Source organism: Vulpes lagopus, chromosome X, assembly GCF_018345385.1.
Source record: "Vulpes lagopus strain Blue_001 chromosome X, ASM1834538v1, whole genome shotgun sequence".
Classification (NCBI taxonomy): domain Eukaryota; kingdom Metazoa; phylum Chordata; class Mammalia; order Carnivora; family Canidae; genus Vulpes; species Vulpes lagopus.
In genome coordinates this window covers 95708484-95735488 of record NC_054848.1, presented here as the reverse complement: position 1 = coordinate 95735488, position 27005 = coordinate 95708484, and the positions used below count along the sequence as shown (strand labels likewise).

Sequence of the window (27005 nt, the reverse complement as noted above, 5' to 3'; positions counted from 1 at the left end):
TACGGGCACCTGGATGGCTCCGTTGGTTAACCATCCGGCCCTTGGTTTTGGCTCAGGTCATGATTTCAAGGATGGTGGGGTCAGGCCCCTCTGGACTTCATGCTCAGCAGGAAGTCTGCTTCAGATTCATTCTCCTTCTCCCTCTCCATCTGCTCCTCTCCACTTGTGTGTACTCTCTCTCTAAAGTAAATAAATAAAAATTTAAAAGAGGAAGTTTAAATGTTAGCAGTGATCATTGCTGCATAAGGAATATTGAGTGACTTTATTTTCTTCTCATTTTTCTGAGCATTTATTATTTTTATAACTGCACAAAAGAGAAAACATTTTAAAATAAATATTCACGCACATGCACGCATGCGCGCGCACACACACACACACACACACACACACTACCCTGTCCTATGGCCAATCTCTGAGGTTTCAGGTTTCCTTGCTTGCCTACATGACTGCTCTCCAGCTAGGGTGTCACAGTACTGATGACTGACAGTGGGTTCCTCTGATCTGAGCATGTTACTGGAGACCTGCTGAAAGGGCTAACACTGTAAGTCAAGGAAGAAACCTAAATGAAAGTCTTTGAAGGCATCCTAGGAGGCCAACTGTAAACATATTTCAATTACATTTGTTATCCTATAAGAAAAAGAAGTAGAAAAATACTAATTAAAATGGCCTATAATCTCACCATCTAGCTAAGCCCTGTTGATATTGAAACATAAAAATAGAGAAGTAACATGTGAGTATGATTAGAAAGTTTGAACTCTATAGAAAGGTACAAAAAGCAGATTCCCGCTTCTTCACCACAAACTCACACAACTTAGTCCCTCTTTTTAAAAATAACCAAGGTTAACAGTTCCTTCTGATTCCTTAGAGACCTTTATATATTTCTCCCCTGACGTGAAAGGAATCACAGCATATGGATTACTCTTCAGCCTGCTTCTTTCATTTAATAAAATATCTTGAAGACTTTTCTATAAAAACATGTGTATACCTACCTCTTTGTTTTGAAGAGCTGTATAATATTACAGCATATGGGTATCCCATAATTGATTGAGCCATTTGCTTCTAGATGGACATGTTGTTGCTTTTTTTTTTTTAACCACTAAAGTACTGTGCTGAACAACCTAGGTCCTATAATACTGGAGCAGTTTTGTAAATATATACATAGGGTTCATTTTTAGCGGTATTCGATATTACCAAATTGTCCTCCTGAAAGATTGAGCACATTTTCACCAACAGTATGGAAATATGCCCATTTTGCCATACGCTTAGCTGCTCTGAGTATCATTAAGCCTTTTAGTGTATGCCCATGTGACCAGTGGGAAATAGTGTCTTGTACCCTGTAGCTTTAATTTGAATTTCTTTAATTGTAAACGAAGCTGAGTGTCCTTTCATATCTCTTGTGACCATTCGTGTTTTTCAGTAAACTCATTCTGCCAGCTTTTCTACTGAGCTGTTGATCTTTGTGTTTTGTCAGTTAGAAAAGCAGCTCTTTGTCCCTAATATGTGTCACAGATATTTTCCAAGTTTGTAATTTCTCCTTTTTTTAGCCATACATAAGTTTTCTAACTCTATGTGGTCAGATTTAGCAATATATTTCCTTAAAGTCTCTAAGGTTTGTGCCTTCCCAGAAAAGCCTTCCTGAAGTGAAGGTATTTTTAAGGCAAATGGACAGCCCTTTCAGTAACCCTTGAATTGTACTATGTGTTCTTCTCCCTTGGGCCCTGTGACATTTGCAAAACTCAGGAAGCATTTGGGGTAGTTTAAAACTAGAGACTTTAAGGTCAGGCAGAAAAAATTGAGTTCAAATTGATTAGTCACTTCCTCGAGCCACTGTTTTCTCATCGGTAAAATGGAGATGGTGCACCTACCTTCCTTACAGGGTTCTCGAGAATGAAATGACACACTATGGGCTAAGCCAGTTCCTGGCACAGATTAAGTACTAAATAAAGTATGAAGAGGAGAACAAGGATGAGTAAATAAGTTTTAAAACCAATAACTTATTAACTGGATTGTTTTCAAGACCAGTAATAATCATTTTGGTTTCAAAATTGTTTGACTATATTCAAATTCTTTTCTGTCAAACTTTATAGATTGAATATTCACAGCCCTAGTTGAATTCTGTTTGCTTGCAAAATACATTGTCCAACTAAAGGGAAAAAATTGCAACCATGTATTTAAAATACTTAACTGAAGGAAAAGCTATGGGAAGTCATAAGTACATATGTGCTAATGGAGACATGTGCTAGGATGTCACTGTGGTTAAAAAAAAGGAAACAGTTTAACAATCCATCAATAGCAGCTTAGTCACATGGAAAAATCTTGCATAACAGTAAAACTGAATTAACTACATCTACAAGTAAAAACATTAGTGGTCACAAAACAAAGTTACATGAATTAAAGAAAATTGCAAAAGAAATATATGGCATAATATCAGCATATTATAGTGGTAAAATATACGAAACTTGAATTTTGAATTTTACCATTTTAAATATATAAAATATAAAAATTTACCATTTTCAACATTTGCAAGTGAACAATTCTGAAGCATTAAGCATTTTCACATGGTTGTACTGTCATCACCATGATCCATCTCTGACATAAGTTTTTGAAGCACATAAACACTACCAGATTATTTGTAGACACATACAGATGTAGAAACTGTGTGAAAAGGTGCATGGGAGTGACGCACGCTAACCGCAGGGCTGTAGTTACCTCTGGGGAGAGAAGGGAACAGGGAATAGGGATAAGGACATGGGGCTTTGTCTGTATTCATAACATTTTCTTTCTATTTTTTTATGAGCCCATGTGAAGTGAATGTTAACATCTGTTAAATTCAGGTGGTAGATGCAAGGCAGCGTGTAATGCTATTTTCTGAGTTGTCTACCATTTGAAATATTTCATAATTAAAAAAAATCTTAAATCAAAAGTAGGGTTTAGAAAGCTACTTGCAAGTTTATACCTAACAATTCCCTTTCTATAATTCCACTGTTTGTTTTAAATAAGGCATTCATGCATGCAAAGATGATATTCAAAATACTTAACAACCTGTAAGGCACGAGTACCGATGTATTGGAGCACACCGATGTATTTGGCCCTGGAGTAGGGTCTTTAAGGCCTCCTACAGTGGCCAGCATACATCCATTCTTTTCGTTCTGATTGGATTTGAGGCTGTAGAGCCTTCTAGCACCTCTAGTGTGTGTCCATAGGTGGGTTTCCCTGAATACCTGACAGTGAACTTCCTCAATATTAAAAAAAAGTCTCAATAGAATGAGTCAGCTTTATTGTTGCCCAAAGAAAGTCACTGTTTCCTTGGGAGTGAGTCCTGGCCCATTTAAAGTTTCTCCCTGAGGAATCAAAGGCTTAATAACTCAAATGTAAAGTTATCTTCAAGCCCCAACTATCAAAGCCTGGCCAGGAAGCCCCAATGTTATTTGCTCTATTTTTCTTCCAGTTTCATTTACTAGCTATTCCATTTGTTTTTTCAAAAAGTTTGTTAGACTGTGTAATAAGTTTTTGGGAAAAGGAAGGTGGGGAGGTGCTTGATTTTACCAGTATTTACTCAGGAAATAAAGCTGATTACAGCGTAGTTTCCCTTAGAGCTCAGGAATCATTCCCCATTTTGGAAGGCATCTCTAACCCAAGGAAACTGAAGCTGGAGTAATAGATTGATAGGTCTGCTTTGCCCCTCCCCAAGCCAAAACCCATCAGAATGGCTTCTGCCAAAACTACCTACTTTGGTTTCTATAATCTTTTCCCTGTGTTCTCTTGAACAAAGTAAAATCAAAACTGTAGACAGACTACTAGCCCTGCACACTTGTCTCTCAAAAGGCACCTGTCCACCTTTCTCAGAATAGTAAAACTGGGGGCATTTCTGGGGAGAGTGGTCTGGAAGAGGACTACTTTTAAAACTCCTGATTTTAGCCTGTTAGGCTTGAAATTTTTGAAAAACCACAGATCAACACTTAGCACCTTCAAGATCTCTGTTATGAGATGGGTGTTTTGCTTTGTTTTGTTTTGTTTTGTTTTGTTTTGTTTTGTTTACTAATGCTGGGCCCTCCCTTATTTTCCAGGGATATCTGGTCTAGTTTTAACAGCATGACTTGATTCCAATTATCTCCTTGGATGTTTAAAAAAAATTGTCAATTAACTAAAAACCAAAACTGCTGCCTTCTGAAGTGGCCCTAAATTGATACCTTCCTAGTTCCTGGAAATGCTAGAGATTTTTGAATTAAGGAACCACTGCAGTTGCACAAAAAATGGTATCTGGCTGTATTTTTAAATGCCTCCATTTCCTTGTGTTTTACCTCCTTTCTTAGATTCACGGTTATTAATTTAGACTGGCTGTTATTAATTTGGGTTTTTTTCTAATTGCTCAAATTGTTCTCTTTCTACTATAGATCTTAGTACTTTATTCCATTAACATAGAAAGCACTCCTGTGTGGCAGGAGCACACAGCTAAATGCTGTCTCCAAACACTGCGGTGATCTCTTGTGACAACAAAGACCTCCCAGTTATCAAACAGGTATCCAGAAATGCCATCATCTTAATTAAGACTTTCAACATATTTAACTGGTGTCGATAAGACACCAGTGTCAGTGACCCCACTATACTACTTATAAGACTCCCACTGATTTTCACTACTCTGTCAGACCCTCATCACACTCCCAGTAGATCTTGTTAGAAAAAGAACCATGTTCACTGAACTCCACCGTTCTGTTAAGCTTTTCAAGCAGCAAATAATCTGGTGTGCATGGGAAAATTTGGAAATTATAAGTGGACTAAAAAGACATGGTCCCTGCCCATGAGTGGAATATGTTCTGGTTGAGGAGAAAAGAGAGGAATCCTCAGAGAAGACTATAATCTAGCATTAGGTTGTGTGATATAAACTGTAAACTTTCCTAGGGTTCAGAGAATGGAGAGCAGTCATTTGGGCAAAAGGGGAGAGAAAAATGAGAAGGGGGAATAGAGGTGGAAGAAAGGAAAGGAGTCTGAAAAAGAGCTGGACACGTGGGGAAAGAAAACTAGAAGCTAGATTCTAACCTCCATTCTTGATAGGTTAGGTTAAGTGAACTCAAAAAGGAATAAGATCAAAGAAGAGAAAGTAGGACAGTGGAGAGCAAAAAGCTAACACTAAATGGGAAATGAATAACTCAGCCCTTCCTGTGAAGGTTAGGATGGTCCTGAAATGAATTTGTTAAAATGGTCCAAACTCGTATCTAAAGTGCATTCTTGAGTGAGTCCAGCCAAGATACCCTGTTCTCGTAGTCACAGGCCCGACTTTAGATCTGCAACCTAACAACACTATACCTCTTTGTGATCCTTATTCCTACCCACTGGGATTGGTAAAACATGATTTCTAATACATTCAGAAGATTTCTACCATCAGAAAAGAATGATGAAATTGTTTGATTTAATTGACAAGGGAAGACCTCCATCAAGAGTTTGAAAGTCGTCACTTCAGTTCATATATTCCAATTATTGAGGCTAGACTTGTGCTGTGTCCTGAAAGATGAGCAGGATTGGGATGCTAGGAGAAAGAAAGGGCCCTCCACGCACAGGGAAAGCAAATATGTGGTGATGGCAAAGGGAAAAGTATGTTTTAGAGCCATGACATAGACCAATTGACTGGAAAAGTAACACAGGACCCTGTACAGACTCATCATCATCGCCAGCATGGCAGAGATGCTGACAGGACTACACATCAGGTTCCTGAGCCCTGAGTCAAGCCATGCTGAAGCAGGTAATCATGTAGCCAATCAACCCCAGGATGATGCCAGAAAGCTAACAGTTAATCGAAAACATAAATATGAATATCACTTGTGTTAACTTTTCAGAAAGATTTTGCATGCAAAATAGATGCTATTTTATTTGGTCTTTACAGTAATCCACTGACATGGGCAGCTCAGCCTTTATTCTCACCAGTAGACAAAGGCACACACCTGAGCACTGGGGAGATTATGGGAAGTTCTGACAGTTAGTCTCAACGGGATCACCCAGCTTCTACCCAGATTCTTCCTCCTCCTCCCATATCTCCCATGAACATGTCTGAGTGATTGAATTTAGAGAAAAAAGGTGGGGATGGCTGTGGAAACCCCAATCGCAGTCAAGACAAGGGTAGGGAAGAGTCCAGCCCCTTATGAACAAGGCACCCCAGTAGTTTTCAATGCCTTTCAAGAAAACCTTAGGCCTCCCGAATGTCGAGCTTGTACGTGAGGATGTAGAAAAGAAAAGAGTTGTTTGTCTCATAAAGCAACTGCTTTGACTATTTTTTTTTTACTCAGCTGTCATATTTGTGTATTTGTGTGTGTTTGTGTGTGTGTGCGTGTTATACTCATATATTGATTGAGCCCACATTGGTCCTCCTAAATGTCTCTTAAACTTCCATTAAGAGGTTTAAAAATTATATTCATGCAGTATTTGTTACACTTCCTTACCTTTTGCCAATGACTGTCTACCATTTCTGACTTTGGGAACCTCTCTTTTAATGTTAGCTTCGTTAATCAAGATGTACAGATGTTGGAAGAATTTTAAAAGGGCCTTCTGTGTTGTTTTTGAATGGGCACTACATGCAAATAATTATCCTACAGAAATTTTAATTCTTCTTGAGTTAGCCCACTTTTGTAAATAGTAAGCACTGTCAGGCTTAATTCCTCATATCCTGCTTTTATTGAGTATTCAGGCCAAGGTATTGTACTTAGTTTGCTTTTTTATTAGGACCTCTCAGTCGTTCACATACCTTGAGAGAGACTCATTTTCCCTAGAGTGTAACAACTGCAATTAGTTTTTTGCTGGTCCATGGGCAATAAATGAACTTTCCCTCCTCAGGCTAATTGTTCACATAATGTTCTAGCGAGGCAGTTTGTTTCCTTAGGATGACAGAGGCATTTCTTCAAAATGTATCTGAGTAGTGTCCCAGATATGGTTGCTTGATGTTTTAAGAATTTTTAAGGGGGGAAGGAATATAAAATATTCAGCTTACATTTGGTAAACCTCATTTATCTTAGCCCATATGTACTGAGTCCCCTTAAATCTCAGCCTGCAGGCATCTTTTAAACAAGAACTCTAACACAAAAATAAAATGAGAGATGTGCATTTCAACTTGAACTAGAACCATCTATTTACCCCAATCTCTCTTACACACACACACACACACACCTACATCTTTAAAACAAGGAAAAAGAATTCATACCTTTACTAGTATCTGATATCATTGTTATATATTGAGACACCACCACCACCACCACCTCTGGCCCAGGAACTCCCTGAGCCAGTTGCATAGCATGGAGCCTCATTTATTTGATTCTCTGGATAAAAACTTTAGCCATCTCATAAAAGCTTGAAGGGTTTGTTTTTTGTTTTTTGTTTTTTGTTTTTTAGCTTGAAGGTTTTTATACCAACCATTCAATAGTGCAGTATTTCCCCTAAGCTAACAAAATTGTTTTCAACCGCTGCCTTGTCTATGGTGAATCTAACATAGGGCAACTCTGCTACTGACAAGGGTTACATAATGTTTTATGGACTTAAATCGTATACTATGCCTGTCCAACATAGAAAAGCCTAAAATGTTAGAGCAGGGCCTATGAGGAAATGTTCATCCATGATTCTAGGCTCAGGAAAGTCCCTTTCAGAAAGAATCATAGCAATTACTGAGCAATTGGGACACTACTTAGCACCACTGAATCCTTTTCAAAGTACTTCCATTTCATTGGCTCTTGTGAGCCTCACACCATTTCACCCTGTATAGTAGGTAGGATATGGGTTAGGAAATCAAGACACTGAGTAGTTCAGTGCCTTACTCAAAGCCCTACAGCTAATCTGTGACAGAAGTCAGCCTGGAACCCAGATCCCCTGATGTGACCCTGGAGCCAGTGGTTTCTCTGCTTTTTCTTATGGGAAGGCAAAGAAGTGAAGCAAATTAAGGCAAAATCTTGAGGCATTTCTGTTTCTTTAGTACTCCTGAGATGGTAAGATTGAAAGACATCACAAGATCATAACACAAAGCTTTGACAGAGCAAAGTGGATTTGAGGGAGTCTGAGCTATTCATTGTAGGAAGCTACATGCATCAAATTTATTTGCAGTTCATTTGATCTGTGGTTCTCATTCTATTTGCTTTTGGTTGGTAACCCACTTCCCCCCCATATGCTAATCATCACTAATTGATAGGGGACTGTACTCCTCTTAAAAGTCTTTAGAGAGAGCATGTATCATTATCTTCTTTCTAAACTCACTGTTAGAGAAATTTATGTGACGCTCTTGACCTCACGACATGCTTTATTTGATTTAACTTAGGTGCATTTCAATGTACAGACAGTCCCCAAGTTACAATTTTTTTTACTTCACCATGGTACAGAAACAATACGCATTCAGTAGAAACCATACTTTGAATTTTGAACTTTGATATTTTCCCAGGCTATCAAGATGCAGTACAATACTCTCATGATGCTGGGCAGCAGCTGCAAGCCGCACCACCCAGCCACATGATCACAAAATACAACCATTCTATTTTCCACTTTCCATATAGTATGTGATAAATTGTATGCTATATTCAACACTTCATGATACAATGGGCTTTGTGTTAGATGATTTTACCCAACTGTAGGCTACCATAAGTATTCTGAGCACATTTAGAGTAGGCTAGGTTAAGCTATGTTGTCCAGTAGGTAATACATATTAAACGATTTTAGACTTAATGATATTTTCAGCTTACAATGAGTTTATCAGGACATAACCTCATCATAAGTTGAGGGAAATCTGTAAACATGTGACAATTAAGTCTATAATTCAGCATGTTTTATTGAACATCTGTGTCCAGGGCTACTGGATTTGTTGAGATGTAAAAGTAAAGCACAATAAAATCTAGTTTTTTTTCCCCCTCAAGGAGTTATTGCCTGGACAGAACATGATTGGAAAATTCACACTTAAAGAAGCAAAAACAAAAACAAAAACCAGCTTCTGTAGGTTAGAAAACAAAGACACCAGAATGAACTGGAATTTGCAGGGAAGGCTTTCCAGAAGAGAAACATGTTGTAGAAGCTTTAAAAGGCGAATAGGATTTGAGTTGGTAAATGTGATAGTCAGGCCAACCTAACAAATATATAGAAAACAGAGGGGAAAAAAAAAACATGCACTCTCAAGGGCTTAACAAAATAATACTTTGTTTCTTGCTCATAGTCCAAATGGGTTGCCCTGGGGATGTGGGAGAAACCTCTGCTTCAAGTGGTAATTCAGGGAACCAGGTTCCTTCTATCTGGTAAATAGCTACTCAGTCCCTCTGTATCTGGCTAGCCTGCAGGGGAAGAGGGTGATCCATGGAAGAGCTCAACAGAGGTTTTGTTAAGGGGGCCAAGCCTAGAAGTAGCGTACATCATTTCTGCCCACACCTAACTACAGAGGAAGTTGGGAAATGTAACCTAGCTCTATTCTCAGAAATAAAAATAGATAGGATGACCTGAATACATAGCATTGTCTCTGCCATACTAAAGAGAGAGGGCTTTCCGAAGGAAGGATGAGGAAGAGAAAAGTAGCAGAGCAAAAGCAGAGTTGAGTTCAGCTTGGACGCCTACTTTTCTGGTTTGATTTGACTAAATTTGATGAATCTGTCACCAATTCTGAGCTTTGATCTTGGTGGGGACAAAAGAGGCCACATTCTTAACAAGTATTGTATGTCAGCCATCCAGATTATTTCATTTTCCAATGATGGAAATCAAAAGTACATTTGATTATCTCTGGTTTTATAGTGCTAATACCGAGACATAATTTTTAACAGACTTTATATTTTTAGAGCAATTTTAGGTTCACAGAAAAATTGAGCAGAACCTTCATACACTGAAACTACTCTGTATGTTACTCTAATGGTAAATACATGTCAGTATACATTTGTCCAGACCCATACAATGTCCAACACCAAGAGTGAACTCTAATGTAAACTGTGGACTTTGGGTAATAATGATATGTCAGTGTTAGGTTCATCAATTGTAACAAATGTACCACTCTGGTAGGGGATGCTGATAGCGGGGGAGGCTATGCATCTCTGGGGCAGGGGATATATGGGACATCTCTGTAGCAAGACATAACTTTTCACAGCAGCACTACACTGGTTATTAGATTTAGTCCAAGTTCATGGATCTTCTCTGCCCACAGCAGCCTCTTCACTGACAATATATTCCTCCTGATTATCCTCTAGCAAGCATCATAAATCGGCAACTCAAGGAATAAATCCAGTTCAAAAATATAATTCCTTTGACCCACACTCTATTTATTGAAGAAAGACAAGATTGAATGCATTCAGGTGGCACCTGCTCTCTTTGGTTAACCTTAGTTTCCCCCAGAACCTATAGAGTCTAACACCCGGCACTAACTTACAGATTTATGTCACCTGCCTGACCCCTGCCAACACAGGAGTTGGTCACTCTTGTTTCTGGGGTCTTCTTTTGGTGTGGTAGGTACCAAAATCCCCAACGCATAGAAACCGAGTACTTTCTCAAAACTCACCAACTTTATGGGGATGAAGCCACGGAGTATCTTTGAAGAATAATTCTGAAGAAGTCCAAGTGATCTATAGGAATATAAGAACTCTTAACAATATTTTGAGAGGGATCATTAGTCACTCTGACAATTTAAAACAATGGACCATCTCCCTATACACATAATACCTTGCAGTTAATTTCATGGAGTTTCTGAGACCAGTCTGTACCCCACTCCCATGGTGAAGGGATAGATAGCCCCTTGTAGGCTACATGGAATAGAGATGAAGAGAAAGGGCATTGAACTCAGACAAATGATCTAAGTCTAGCATTTTCTAGGTAGTTAACCTGGAGTTAACTCAACCTCTGAACCTCTACTTCCCCATCTGAAAAATGACAACAATACCTACTCCACAAAGCTGCAATGAGGATTAAATGAAAAAATGGATGGAGAGAATCCAGCACCATACCTGGAATATCATAGTAGTCCCAGCAAATGAAAATGATTATTACTGAGTGATATTAGTCAGCCTTCATGGGTTTTCAGTAGTGCTTACCTGGATTTCACACTAGGCTCATCAGGAATTCGACATGGTCATTCAGATTCTACTTATGTGTCACTTACTTTGAGTGTGACCTTCATTTCCCCAGCCCATTCCCCAAGGTTGCTGCCATGGCATCCTGGACTTCTAAACTAGTGTATCTTGAGGCGCTATAATTGTCTGGTCATTGCTTCATCTCCCCCACCAGTTTCTGAGCTCTGTTTTTATACTACTCTGCTGTACTCCTCACGCCTAGCACTGTACCTGACATATAACAGATAAAAACAAATCTAATAATAAATCAGGAGAAAGAGCTTCCTCAGTAAGCTTTTAGAAAAATAGTGGTTGGTGGAGGTAGGAGAGCTCTTCATTCACCCTGCCTTGCCCTGAAGGTTAAAGCTTGAGAGGATCAGAGGGAGCTGAAGAGAAGACAAATGCTAAAAACTGGCCTTTCTTTCAACCGGAATTCTTGGTTAACTAGCCCAAACATCTTTTGTTCTTTATGATATCTCTGAAGCCCTTTAAGGTATCTTGTGAGTCATGAAAGAAAGAACATTCCAGTCAGTAGAATATTCATTTGAGTGCTTATCATTTTTAATTTGTATTTAAATTCTTTGGAAATTGACCTTTACTGTTTAGAATATACTGTAACTTTTTTATTAACCAATATCGGATCAAATAAGTTACACCATTCACTAGTCATGCAATATTACAGTGAGTTTATTAGAGTCTCTTACTGAAGAAACCCTGTTCTCATTGTTAAGGACACAGTGAAATCATTTCAGCTGGTCATTAAGCCCTGCCTCCTTCCAACCCTAGTGACACACAGATATTTGTAATTCCTCCAAGTTCTAGAAGCTCCATTTAGGGGCTGCCTAGCAAGGGAATTTAACAGGCTTACTGTGCAGAAGTAACTTGACCCTTTCTGATCCCAGTGGGTAATTAAGTAGACAGTAGTCGGATCAGTTGGAGAATGGACTTTTCTGCCCCTTGGAGAATTTCCATATAGACCAACATATGATACCAATTTTCAGAGAAATGGATTACACATAAACAAAGCAAAATATTTTAATCTCTCTCTGATTTAGAGGGCACTTTATGATCAACAGCTAATGTCAGTTACACAATTCAGTACGCTCAGTATTGGAGATTGAGCTGACACCATATTGCACTTCGGACATTTCCTGAAAGTTTATTTTAACCATTTATCTCTGTATCATAAAATTAAAGAGCACATCATGGCAGGCAGGAGAAACCAGTATTTCAGTTTTCTGGTTGCTAGGGCTGTAGATGCAGAGAATTTTATGACTACTTTCCAAAGCCTATATTCAGAAAGAAGTTCATTTTTAATATAGAAATAATAAAAATGTAGGTGGCCTCAACAGCTGTAATTTTTATAAATTCAATACAAAGATGCCTTCTGCCAACATTTGAAATTGGCATTCTGCACAGCCAAATACTCTGATCTTCACTGCTACCTAATTTGAGATTTTAGCTACCATTTCTGTGCTATTAACCTCCACATCTGGACTCGCAGTGACCTCACATCAGGAAATCCCTGCTGCTTTGGTATTGATCAGTTCTCTTCCCCAACAGGTGATACATTTATTAGTAACTATCTGGGCTGCCCCAGCTTTAGGCAATTGTCTTCTTCAGAATTATAGTATTTATTCATTGGAGGATAATAAGACAAGGGAAGAAGTCAAATAATTTTGCCTGTAATTTGCAGCTGTTTCATACAGAGCTATGCTTCACAGAGAAGAGCCTACAGTTCAGATATTATATAATGTCCCCTACTTTGCATAAGACATTGTGAATAATCTTTTTTACAATATGCACTTTATTTATGAGCAGGTCCCTCCATAGAAAGAGCTTGTTAGGGCTTAATGCTGATGAATGGAGACAGCACCATTCACACTTCCAGGTTATGGTCTGTCAGTGCTTTCATTATATGCACTAATTTACAAGGATTTATTTATTTTCTCACAAATGTAAAAATGTGCTCCAAGCTATACATGCTGTCTGGGCGTCTGAGCCCAGTGTTTTCCTTACTGGAGGTGGGGTGGTGTGGGGGCTCAAGCTGTGTTGTTTTTCCTACCTCCACCTCCACCCACAGCCTAACCTTGTGCTAACATCAGAGATCTATATATTTTTGCTTGCTCTCAAAATGAATACTGGTCAAAATTTGAAACCCTGGAAGTGGTCTTCTCAGTGCTATTTAATTCCTTTCTTACCAAAGACTGTGCCTTCCAATGTGTTTTAAGTGGTAATGAAAATGCTTATCAGTAAGCATATGAATGGATGTGGCCATTGGAAAAAATTATGCCCATAGCATTAGGTACCAAATTTTGAAAATCTGGGTACAACAATATCAAAATATAAAAGTCAGTTGCATCTGCAGATCTTGCTAGCCCCAGATGGCTTTATGTGCTCCGAAATCACTCACTCACGTCCCAATCTCTGGAAAATAAAGCTTAAAATATACAGGGCATGTGCCACCTTCTCCCACTCAGCCCAACAAACGGTAATAGATCACGCTGACTGCATCATCGACATCCTTGGGCTACAGCAATACTCATTATGGGAGGGGAGACCACCGCCTTCCAAGTAATGGCAAAAATAATTCTCTTTTTCCTGCCTGGGATTTCCAATTTGGTTTTTAACCTCAGTGAAAATCACACACCTCTTAAACCTCACCAGTGAAGAGTTTGTGAAACTAATTGTTTGGGGAATCTATTCATGTGTGTATTGGTTGGTTGGTTGGGGAAGGAAAATGAGAAGAAATGAAAATATGTACATATAAAATATACCTAGATGCACTAATAAAACATCTGTCACACGGCCCCTCAAAGACTTTTCTACTATTTCCTTTTCCACTCCAAACATAAGTATAACCCAATCAAATTTAATTAAAGAGTCTCAAGAAAAACAGAAACTGCTGGAATTTTGGCCACAATAAAAGAAATCACTACACAAATATATGAAAGGTGAATATCCTACCATCGGTGAAATAAGCCCTGAAGGCCAACAGTGAGTATTTAATAAGCCTCATCTGTGGAATTCAACTGACATGAACAGAGAGAGAGAGAGAGAGAGAGAGAGAGCAGTTCACAGTATTTAGAAGTGAACAAAAATTAAAAGTGGAAAGCCAGGGCACCTGGGTGGCTCAGTGGTTGAGCGTTTGCCTTTGGTTCAGGTCGTGATCCCGGGGTCCTAGAATCCAGTCTCACATCAGGCTCCCCACAGAGAACCTGCTTCTCCCTCTGCCTGTGTCTCTGCCTCTCTTTGTATGTCTCTCATGAATAAATAAATAAATAATCTTTTTTTGGAAAAGGTGAAAATTCATGTAAAGTCCAGGATTATCCTCCCTAGATTAGTACACACTTCACCCTCTGATAGAGATGAGAAATGTAATGGTCAGAGCAACAGAATTTTCCTCCCTAGTGTCCATATAAAGATGTAAGGACTTCCCCAAACATACTAGTTTGTTGGGACACATTTATTTATACCTGTTGTAAATCTGATCCAATTGTCAAGGGATTAGAATCTCTAAATGTCCTGCCTCCTACTTAGAGCAACACTTTCCTGGTATACTCCTCTTAGTTTCTGTGCACTTAGATTTTTTGTACTTTGGCCTTCACAGGACTTGGCACAGTGACATGCAGTATGTATTTGGCAAATAATCCATGATTTTAAACACTTCAAGTGGAACTACTCTCAGCCTTGCTCTCTCCAGACTTGAGTCTTGATTTTTTGTCCATCCTCTTATCACAACGAAATTTTAAATTTCACACTCACTGATATTTTTTTAAAGATTTTATTTATTTATTCATGAGAGACACACAAAGAGAGAGGCAGAGACACAGGCAGAGGGAGAAGCAGCCTCCATGCCGGGAGCCTGATGTGGGACTCTATCCTGGGACTCCAGGATCACACCCTGGGCCAAAGGTGGCGCTAAACCGCTGAGCCATCCGGGCTGCCCTCACTGATATTTAATAAAGAGATCAGAGAAGGTAATCATAGGCCTGCCACAAAGCAGACCAAATACTAGGCATTCGAGAAACTGATTTGCCCCCCCCCAAAAAAAATAATGAAAATCAGAGGTCCCTCTTGATTCATCCTCAGTCCAAATGTTCTGAAGTTGTAAGAAATGCTCATGTGCCACCATCCTTTGACCTGCTCAATTTTAAAAGTCTTTTTAAAAACCTCCCTAAAGGTCCTTATGCATCTACAAATGAAAAAGGGACTTAATGACATGAACTTCCCCTTGTGCAGACATGCTGGTTTCCTTGAAGAACTCTCCAGAACATAGATGAATTTAGAGGTATTCAGGAAAAATTAAAATGAATCTGTTACTTTTCCAGATATTAAGGATTAATACTTCATGAAGAACATCAGGATTAATCAAAATGCACTGTAAAACCAAGTCTTAATATTAACCTCCTGCCAATAAATTAGTTCATCTAAAAGCAGTTTATTAAGTTGGGTTTATAAATTGGCTTTAAGTTTACTCTTTACCCAGAAAATGATTGTGTGTGTGAATGTATGTGTGCACACGCCAAAAGGACATGCTTGTTATCACAGATGTTCCTAACTTTAATATACATTCAGTGTTGCACAAGGTCTGGATAAAGGAGAGAGAGGAAAAGACTAAATTGTAGACAGGTTTTAAAGTAATGCCATGTGGTTATTTTCAAGAGCACTATCAAAAGCACTGAGGGAAGCAGGAGCTTAGCCATATGTTCTTTATATGTGTCTGACACTTTTAAATGTATTATTTCATATGATATTTATAACAACTTAGGCAAAGAGTAACCAACTCATCCCAGTTTGTCCAGAACTGTCCCAGTTTTAAAACTGAACCCTGCCTCAGTCCCAAACGGAGACAGTTGGTCACCTTAGCTCAGATAAGGCAGTAGATAATGTTCTGAGACCAATTTCCAGCATGGATGGAGGATCACCCCACACCACTTGCAAGAAGTTCTCTGATACCAGCTGTGTAATCTATAGTTTCACTAAATTCTGATGCTATCTACCCAGAGAAAGTGTCAGATCCTACAGACTAAGGGCTCAGTCCCACAAAACTGCCCCCCCACACACACACACACACAAACACTCCAGATGCCAATCTCAAGTCCAGGTTGTCACCTGTGCTTCTGGATGACCAGCTATAGACTGGAGGTCCCAACAGCCTCTTCCTTGGGTTCAATTAATGAGCTAGAGGGGCTCACAGAACCCAGAGAAGCCTTTTACTATCTAGATCACTGATTTATTATAAAAGGATGTAAGTCAGGAACAGCCAGATGGAAGATACACACAGGGCAAAGTATGTGAGAGAAGGTATGAAGCTTCCCTGCCCTCTCCAGGCACACTGCTCTCCCCAGATCTCCATGTGTTCGCCAACCTGGAAGCTCTCCAAAGCCTGTCCTTTTAGATTTTTACTAGAGGCTTTATTACATATATATGATTGACTAAATCATTAGCCATTGGTAATTGAACTCAGTCTCCAGCCCCTCTCCTCTTCACAGGGGAGTCTGGGGGCGGGACTCAAAGTTCCAACCCTCTGTTCATAAATGGTTCTCCTGGCAACCAACCCATCTTTAGATGCAGTCCAAAAACCACCTCATTAGCATAATAAAAGACACCTTTATCTCTCTTGGCATTTTGGAAATTTCCAGAGTTTTAGCAGCTTTGTGCTAAAAACAGGGACGAAGGCCAAATATATATTTCTTATTATAAATCACAATATCACAAGCAGATAATCTTTTCCATATTTTACTGAAGAGGAGGCTAAAATTTAGAGACACGAATGACTCAAAATCACATAGGAGTTGTAAATGATGTGTTCAGTATTAGAACCCAAGCCTTGTAACTGCTATTATATATTTTCCAAAACACTAGGCTGTAATTAGCATAATGTGTAAAAACTACTGTGAGAATTTTATTGGCTTTCATTTTTTTCTAGAAGTTTAACCATTCCCTTTGTGACACTATAATTTTGCTCTCCAAACTCCTCTTAATAGGTAATACAGAGAAAAAAACTCAGTCCAGTTTATCAGAATTATTACAGAGTCTCTGTGAGTTGAGTGTGAATTGATGAAAATAACTTTAATGCTTTCCAAGTCAGTTATTTCTAATGCAACTATGAAAATAAGCGGTGACCTATGCATCTGCACCCTAAAAGAAATGTAAAATACCCTGCCTCCCCTGTCTTTTCTCATTTGTCTTAAAGAAGATTTTTTTCTATGTGTGGGGGGGTAATGGGGGGGTAGCAATGTAAAACTAGACAACACAAAATAATTAGACCTGGCTTTATTTCCTCATGCTACATTTTATCATTTCTTCTCAATACACAAAGAAGTGAATGTGTGTCCGAACAAACCTCTCCCATTACTGTCTTGTCTGTGCTGAGCAAAATTGAATCCATATGTCTTTAAAATGTTTTTCCATTTCTGTGGCTTCTTTCAAAATACTGATCTTGGTGCAAATGTGGCCCACTAGACTACTAATGCTCATTTGCTCTTTCCCAACAGGCATCACAGTTGATAGGCATGGATTCATTTACTTTGTGGATGGGACCATGATTCGGAGAATTGATGAGAAAGCTGTGATCACAACTGTAATCGGCTCAAATGGTCTGACTTCCACACAGCCCCTGAGCTGTGACTCAGGAATGGACATCACTCAGGTAGGCACCGCTGCTTTTCAAGTGCTATCACCATTTGGCATCATAGAAATGGATAACAATTTTCTCATACAGAAATTAGGTAGAAAGGAAGCCTGGTGTATCTGTTCTAACATCAGATAGCTGAAGTTTCTCTTTCTGTAAGTTACTTTTTTTTTTCCTCAGAAAAACTCACTTGGGAGTAATGCTGATGGAATATTGGAATTAGAACAGGAGTGAAGGCTCTGAAATTTGAATCAATTGGAGGGCAAGGCCGGTCTTTATTGTGTATTTTCTGAGATATATAATTTCATTATTTTTAAATATTACGTATGGTAACTCACATTCAGAAAAGCACTGACGGAAGTCCTTAGAAATCGTTTGTAATGCACATGTGAGCATGATTTGTTATTCATGTGTATGTAAACAGCTATCTTTAGGGCATTTGGAAGTCTTAAGTAGAAGCAACATCCCCTCTGAGATCTATTTTACATTTAGGAAAGCTCTTTGTCAGAACAAAGGGGAAAATTCAGCTGAGTTGAAAATTCTGATTTTACCACAATTGTAGAAAATCAGGATTAGACATGTAGAGAGATTACAGAGCATCCAGCACAATTCCAGCACCCTGTGGGCATCTTCCTTAGTCTGCAGACACAAGAGGTTGGTATGTAAAACGAGAGAAATAGACTAGACAGTCCTCTAAGGGGCTTTCGCGCTCTACTAGTCCATGAATCTGTGACTCTGGTGAAAAAGATTATTAGATCATCTTTTTAAATGAATTAGAGTAGAAGTTGAGAATTTTAGGATTGGTTAGTGAGTGTATCAGAGAGGGTGGTTTTGGCTTCAAATAATGAAACGTATCGGGATGAGCACTGGGTGTTACGCTATATGTTGACAAATCGAACTCCAATAAAAAAAAATACAAAAAAATTAAACGTATCTAAATAGTTTCAACAATAGAGTCTCCTGATCTCACACAGTGAGATGATCAGAGGTAAGAAAGATGCCAGTGGATTTCCTTCTTGTGTCACACGGAGAAGAATGGGGTCCACTGCCCTTGCCTCCACCAGTCACTGGCAAAAGGGGAAATGGGATCACCAGAATGGATTCAGACCCTCTGGAATTGGGTCACCTTCCCTAAGCATATTGCCACCTAATTCTTGAACCAAAATAGGCTTCTCTTGGCAAGGAATGGAGGATTGCTGCATGGGCAGGCAACCGGTGATACACCCTCCACACTCAGGACATTCCTGTTGTTTCATTCCTTGTACCGCCCGAAACCTAGGATCACAAGGTAAATTACATAAACACATCATCCAGAAACCTTGCTTTAGTCATTAGCTCTATTTTCCCCTCTTATCTCCATCCCCCAAACATACACACGGCTATAAAATACTAGAAATGTGCCTATTTAGGGGGCTTCTTTTTCTTTCCGTGCCCCCACCTCACCCCAGAAATGCAGAAAGTGGTCAATTATAGTCAACTACAAAAATAAAATGGAACTGGGAAGGCCTGGAAAACTGGCCCAATGAATGAACCATTCTTCAGAGAGATTTGAGTGGATCAGGCTGTCAAGTTGTAGAGCAGGCTAACTTTCCATGATGCAAAAATCCCACAGAAGGCAAGGAAAAGGAGCATTATTTATGGCAGTAAGGAAGGGTGTGAATGTGTTTCTGTGGAGGAGGGGGACGAAAGAGAGAAGATGCACATATATGATTCACTTGTGGGATATTTTTAACTTAAAATAGGACACTTAGTATTGCAATCAGTCAAGTCTAAACAACTTCTCTGTTTCTGTGTGGAAAATTTATGCTCAAAAGAGAATTCTTTGTCTAAATAGAGCAAACATATGATCCTCATCACCATAAGAAGGGTTCTCTCTCACATGGCATTTGCTAGCCATAATTGCCACAATAAATGCTACCTATCCCTTTCAGGCTGAGATGTAGGGTGTAGCCCATTGAAAAGGAGCCCTGGTAACCAAGAAACCGAATCACATTTTCCCTATGGCATTTCATTCCAAGCCTCAGTTTCCCTGATGTCCTCCCTTCCCTTTACACAACTTCGGCTTTGGATAAACAATAGTTTTGGGGCACCTGGGTGGCTCAGTCAGTTAAGCATCTGACTATGGCTCAAGTCATGGTCTCAGGGTCCTGAGATCGAGCCCCGAGTCTGGCTCCTTGCTCAGCAAGGAGGCTGCTTGTCCTTCTCCCTCTGCCCCTCTCTGCAGCCCATCCTGGCTCTCTCAAAAAAGTAAATAAACAAAATCTTTTAAAAAGAAAAAAAAAACAGTAGTTTTGGGGATGGATAGGGAGTTGAGTGAGGCAGGGTGGGAGGTGGGTATTAGAAATTAGCAAGGCTGACTGGGAGAGAAAGCAGGCTTCGTGTCCAAATTATTTGGCAGCTTTCTTTGCAGCTTATTTCCTGTTCTGTTCTTAAAGCACCCTAAAGAGTAATTAGAATTTTTCCTCTTAGGCTGGCACAAAACAATGAGTCAGTAATGATCTCTACCTCAGTGTCCAGATTATGACCCTCCACCTTTATTAGGGGTCTGCTTCTCATAATCCCATTCCCTTAGTCTGGAATTATCTCTGCTGCTTCAAATCCCATTCCCCATCCTCCTCACACCTCACCTTCTTCAGGGCACACTTCCCTGATGGTTCTAATCCTCACTGTTGTTTGATTCTCTTGCTAAAATTTAGTGTCACCACATTCAATATGTAATCTGTTCTCTTGTCAAACTGTATCCAACTAGTCTGCCAAGGTGGACTATATGTTCTTTGGGCATGCTTAGCATAATGCTCAGCAGGCACAGTTAACAAGTCTACCAATCCCAAAAGGATAGTGTGGTGCAAAGTATATGGAAAAGTAGTGAGAGATGAAGCTATAGGTAAGTGGGGACGGCAGGGCAAAGTTTTATCCAGTGGACAATGGGGAGTCAATAATAACATTAAGCAGAAAAGTACTTTTTAAAAATATCATTCTAGCTATTGCACAGAGAATTGAGTGGAGGGAAATGGTGTTAACAGGCAGGGAGACCGCTTCAGAGGCTGTTAAAGTAATATTGGTGTGATGGGGACAAAACATACATATAAATGATCAGCACCTTGTCAAGACTTCTGTACAAATTAAATGGCTTTGCAATGTTTTTTGGATGTTCAGATGATGTTTCTTTGGGACACATCTCTGCTGACACTGACCATGAAGCTGCTCAGCTTTATGCAGGTTACAGAGGCAAGCAAGGATAATGGCCAAACTTAAAGTATCAGCAGTATGGATTAAGAAACCTAGACAGATTAGTGAAACTTTGATGCTGAAATCAAAGAATTTGTTGAATGGACTTAATTTTTGTTTTTTGTTTTTTTGTTTGTTTGTTTTCGTTTGGATTTTTACCCAAAAATTTTTTTCATTTTTTTATTTTTTATTTCTTATTGGTGTTCAATTTGCCAACATATAGAATAATACCCAGTGCTCATCCCATCAAGTGCCCCCCTCAGTGCCTGTCACCCAGTCACCCCCACCCCCCACCCACCTCCCTTTCTACCACCCCTTGTTCATTTCCCAGAGTTAGGAGTCTCTCATGTTCTGTCTCCCTTTCTGATATTTCCCACTCATTTTTTCTCCTTTCCCATTTATTCCCTTTCACTATTTTTTATATTGGACTTAATTTTTGAATTATGGAAGTATAGGTATGATAGTACCATTCTCTGAGATATAAGGAATATAGGAAGAGAAGAAGCAAGAGTTGAATGATGGGCCCAGTTCGGGACATGTGGTGCCGATGCAGGCAAATATATCTTGCAGGCAACTGGAAATGGGTCTAAAGTTCAAGGCCTGAAATGGAGGATGATTTGGGATTATCAATCCACACATGGTAACATCAAATAGGGCAGTGCATGAGATCTTCCAGGAAGGGTACAGAGATGGCATCAAAAAAAAGTGTAAGACCAGACTCAGAAGGCTCAAGAGAAGGCTGAGGAGTGGGAGGCCACAAAGGACACTAGATGGAAAGACCTGACCAGTAGGAGGAAAACCAGAAATGTGGGCAGTCAAAAAGCCAAGGGAAATAAGCTTTTCAAAAGGAAGGGAATGGTTAATAACAACTGCTGCTTTAGAGGTCACATAAAAGAAGCTGAGTTTTTTTTTTTTTTTAAGCCATTTGGTTTGACAGCATTCGTGACTTTGATAGGAGTGCCTGTGGTAGAGTGCTAATTAATTGGAGTAGGATTGCAGTGGTAGAGTGGGAGGTGAGGAAATGGGGAAAGTGAAAATAGATCACTTTTTTGAGATACTTGGCTGGGAAGGGGAGGCTCTGGCACTAAAGCAGATCAGCTACCAGGTGTGTGCAAATCAGCACCCAGATGTGGCAGAAGTGGACAAAGATGGCGAATGCCGAGTCAACTGAGCTGAGTGAGTGCACAGAGTGTCGACCAGGAGGCAGCCAGTGTGTGGCACAGCTGCCCAGATGCTCAGCCTCGATGGCCAGAGTTTGTCCCATCTGTTTAGACAGCTGTGGCAGATGGGGGACCTGTGTTTTCCATGACCATACTTAAGAACATGGGCTGTCTTCAGCCAGAAGGAAGAAAGCTGAGTCGGGAGCTTCATAACACCTTCCAAGAGCAAAGCCCCAGTTGTTTCTAGTCATACTTACAGTGATCCAGCTGAGCTTACACAGTGCTCAGTTTCATATTTCAGTACATCAAAATATATTGATGGGTGGGGGTGGAGACAAATGTCTACATGAGAGCACACAGAGTCTGCTGACAGAAACAGGAGAGAAAACAGAGGCCTTGCAGCATGACACGAAGATTTGAATCAGACCTTATGTGGAGCTTACTGACTCTAAGACTGTGTGGCAGCATCATACATTATCAAAAGGCCTTACAGAGTCCCCACTTGTTGAAACTTTTAAAGCAAATGTTGGATAGCAACAATCTATGACAACTTGAAATATAAGCCTCTCTAGACTCAGGGAAATGAACCAACTGTTGTCTCCAAGTCCCCTCCAACTCTGAAGGTTGCTCTACAGAAATGTAACCCAACTCCTCAAGTTCCTTGTTACTTTCCTGCATTTCAAAACCAAAAGGTCCTCAGCAGGGGAAGGCTCATCCATGGTAACATAGTACCTTTGGAAACTGAGAAGGGATGTGGAGAACATTCTTTCTCTTCCTCGCTTTTGACTTCTGCACTTTTCTGAGGCAAATCTGAACCCTGGGAAGAATTAATCCTCAATAGCCTTCCCTAAACTTCAGTAAATCATGATGTCCTCCCTATAGTAATTACTACCATTTATTAAGCTAATATTTATTAGCTACCATTTATTAAGAGCTTACTATGTGCCAAGAACTATGCTAAGCATCTTATTCACATTGTTCCATTTTGTTCCATTTTATCTCCACAACCCAACCACCCTTGAGAAGTAGGTATAATCATCTCCAGCTACAGAGGAGAAAACTGGTAGTCAAAATTATGGATTGTGCTATGACCATGGAGTTATGAAGGGATACAGCCAAGATTCAAGCACAAGCTTTCTGACCCCCAGTGTGCATTTTTCCAACTTCTACATTTTTGGTGACAATCGGAGATGACCAAATATCATTGTAGTTAGTGGGTGACAAATGTCGTTTGGTTGAAGGATATGCTGTTTATTCACAGAATGTGTGTTTAGTGGCACTTAGGAAATAGTTTAATAAAACCTAATCATCTCAAGAAATGAAATTTGCTTTGACAATAAAATCAGCCATTTGTTCAAAATCAATATCCTTTTTTGATTTACTGAAATGTGAAACTGAATTCTCAGTATAACTGAAGCATAACTGCCCTTTGTAAGCACTGCTATAAACAACTAGGCCCTTCACTTCAGAAGATGAGTTGATTATGAAGAGATTGGGCTCTTTATTTCCGTTGCTGCTTTTGAATCATCCTGCTCTGGTAACTCACTTCCATCTCATGCCTGACTAGAATGGAACTGGGAGTTAGACAAAGTGTCTTGGTGTGATAGCAAATTTGAGAGCTGACTTACTCCCTAGAGCCCACCTAATGCTCTCCCAAAATTAGCCCAATAGCAGATACACAAGGAACATGGACATTTTGTATGCATAGACAATGCAGTTGACCCAATGTCCATAAGACATACACTTTCAGGTGTTTGTCTACAGTTTCCAATATATAACCAGTCCTTTCTAAATTTTTTAATTTATTTTTTATTGGTGTTCAATTTGCCAACATATAGAATAACACCCAGTGCTCATCCCATCAAGTGCCCCCTCAGTGCCTGTCACCCAGTCACCCCCACCCCCCGCCCACCTCCCTTTCCACCACCCCTTGTTCATTTCCCAGAGTTAGGAGTCTCTCATGTTCTGTCTCCCTCTCTGATATTTCCCACTCATTTTTTCTCCTTTCCCCTTTATTCCCTTTCACTATTTTTTATATTCCCCAAATGAATGAGACCATATAATGTTTGTCCTTCTCCGATTGACTTATTTCACTCAGCATAATACCCTCCAGTTCCATCCACGTCAAAGCAAATGGTGGGTATTTGTCATTTCTAATGGCTGAGTAATATTCCGTTGTGTATATAGACCACATATTCTTTATCCATTCATCTTTCGATGGACACTGAGGCTCCTTCCACAGTTTGGCTGTTGTGGACATTGCTGCTAGAAACATCGGGTGCAGGTGTCCCGGCATTTCACTGCATCTGTATCTTTGGGGTAATCCCCAGCAATGCAATTGCTGGGTCGTAGAGCAGGTCTATTTTTACCTCTTTGAGGAACTTCCACACAGTTTTCCAGAGTGGCTGCACCAGTTCACATTCCCACCAACAGTGCAAGAGGGTTCCCCTTTCTCCACATCCTCTCCAACATTTGTGGTTTCCTGCCTTGTTAATGTTCCCCATTCTCACTGGTGTGAGGTGGTATCTCATTGTGGTTTTGATTTGTATTTCCCTGATGGCCAGTGATGAAGAGCATTTCCTCCAACATGTGCTTGTTGGTCATGTCTATGTCTTCCTCTGAGATTTCTGTTCATGTCTTTTGCCCATTTCATGATTGGATTCTTTGTTTCTTTGCTGTTGAGTTAATAAGTTCTTTATAGATCTTGGATACTAGCCCTTTATCTGATACGTCATTTGCAAATATCTTCTCCCATTCTGTAGGTTGACTTGTAGTTTTGTTGACTGTTTCTTTTGCTGTGCAGAAGCTTCTTATCTTGATGAAGTCCCAATAGTTCATTTTTGCTTTTGTTTCTCTTGCCTTCATGGATATATCTTGCAAGAAGTTACTGTGGCCAAGTTCAAAAAGGGTGTTGCCTGTGTTTTCCTCTAGGATTTTGATGGAATCTTGTCTCACATTAAGATCTTTCATCCATTTTGAGTTTATCTTTGTGTATGGTGTAAGAGAGTGGTCTAGTTTCATTCTTCTGCATGTGGATGTCCAATGTTCCCAGCACCACTTAGTGAAGAGAATGTCCTTTTTCCAGGGGATAGTCTTTCCTCCTTTGTCGAATATTGGTTGACCATAAAGTTGAGGGTCCACTTCTGGGTTCTCTATTCTGTTCCATTGATCTATGTGTCTGTTTTTGTGCCAGTACCACACTGTCTTGATGACCACAGCTTTGTAGTACAACCTGAAATCTGGCATTGTGATGCCCGCAGCTCTGGTTTTCTCTTTTAAAATTCCCTTGGCTATTCGGGGTCTTTTCTGATTCCACACAAATCTTAAGATGATTTGTTCCAACTCTCTGAAGAAAGTCCCTGGTATTTTAATAGGGATTGCATTAAACGTGTAAATTGCCCTGGGTAACATTGACATTTTCACAATGATAGTTCTTCCAATCCATGAGCATGGAATATTTTTCCATATCTTTGTGTCTTCCTCAATTTCTTTCAGAAGTGTTGTGTAGTTTTTAGGGTATAGATCCTTTACCTCTTCGGTTAGGTTTATTCCTAGGTATCTTATGCTTTTGGGTGCAATTGTAAATGGGATTGACTCCTTAATTTCTCTTTCTTCAGTCTCATTGTTTGTGTATAGAAATGCCACTGACTTCTGGGCATTGATTTGGTATCCTGCCACACTGCTGAATTGCTGTATGAGTTCTAGCAATCTTGGGGTGGAGTCTTTTGGGTTTTCTATGTAGAGTATCATGTCATCGGCAAAGAGGGAGAGTTTGACTTCTTCTTTGCCAATTTGAATGCCTTTTATTTCTTTTTGTTGCCTCATTGCTGAGGCGAGGACTTTTATCACTATGTTGAATAGCAGTGGTGACAGTGGACATCCCTGTGGTGATCCTGATCTTAGGGGAAAGGCTCCCAGTGCTTCCCCATTGAGAATTATATTTGCTGTGGCTTTTCATAGATGGCTTTGAAGATGCTAAGGAATGTTCCCTCTATCCCTACACTCTGAAGAGTTTTGATCGGGAATGGATGCTGTATTTTGTCAAATACTTTCTATGCATCTATTGAGAGGATCCTATGGTTCTTGTTTTTTCTCTTGCTGATATGATGAATCACATTGATTCTTTTACGAGTGTTGAACCAGCCTTGCATCCCGGAGATAAATCCCACTTTGTCATGGTGAATAATCTTCTTAATGTACTGTTAGATCCTATTGGCTAGTATCTTGTTGAGAATTTTTTGCATCCATGTTCATCTGGGATATTGGTCTATAATAATTCTCCTTTTCTTGGGGTCCTTGTCTGGTTTTGGAATTAAGGTGATGCTGGACTCATACAACAAGTTTGGAAGTACTCTATCTCTTTCTATCTTTCCGAACAGCTTTAGTAGAATAGGTATGGTTTCTCCTTTAAACGTTTGATAGAATTCCCCAGGGAAGCCATCTGGCCCTGGACTTTTGTGTCTTGGGAGGTTTTTGATGTAACCAGTCCTTTCTAAATGTTCACTGGATCTTCTGTATACTTCCCAGCGGTTCCCAAAAGCATCCATTTGTCAAATGGTCCTAACAGGTGGAGGGAAGCATCATCCATGGTTATGAAGGAAGGATAGTAACAGGTTCTTTGAAGGAGGAAACTTTGGCCCCATGCATTTAATCTGTTCAGCCAGTCCACTAGGAATCCTACTCTTTCTCCCAATCATTTGATGCTGGACTTTGCTCCAGAATATTCTAACCATGTAGTAACCAACCTCTCTCCAAATGCCTCTTGTGACAGGAAACTCACTATCTCTTCTAGGCTGCTCACTCGATCTTTCAATGTCTCTGACTAAGTAGAAAACTCCTCTGGGATACCTTTAACTTCAACTTTTTAGTGTTCCTTTAACTTTCACCATCTAGTCTTACTGCAACTCTTGAGGCTCTGTGTTATTAATCTAATCTGTTTTCTAT

The 27005-nt window shown here is 39.7% G+C and overlaps 1 protein-coding gene across 9 annotated transcripts in view; it reads left to right on the top strand.

The window, feature by feature from the left end:
* TENM1 (teneurin transmembrane protein 1) overlaps positions 1-27005 on the top strand; it is an 802950-nt gene that overhangs the window by 707362 nt on the left and 68583 nt on the right. For all 9 annotated transcript variants that reach the window (XM_041741541.1, XM_041741545.1, XM_041741547.1 and 6 more), the window contains one exon: positions 17537-17691. In XM_041741541.1, coding sequence (XP_041597475.1) covers positions 17537-17691 — 155 coding nt within the window. The remainder of the gene's footprint in view (positions 1-17536; positions 17692-27005) is intronic.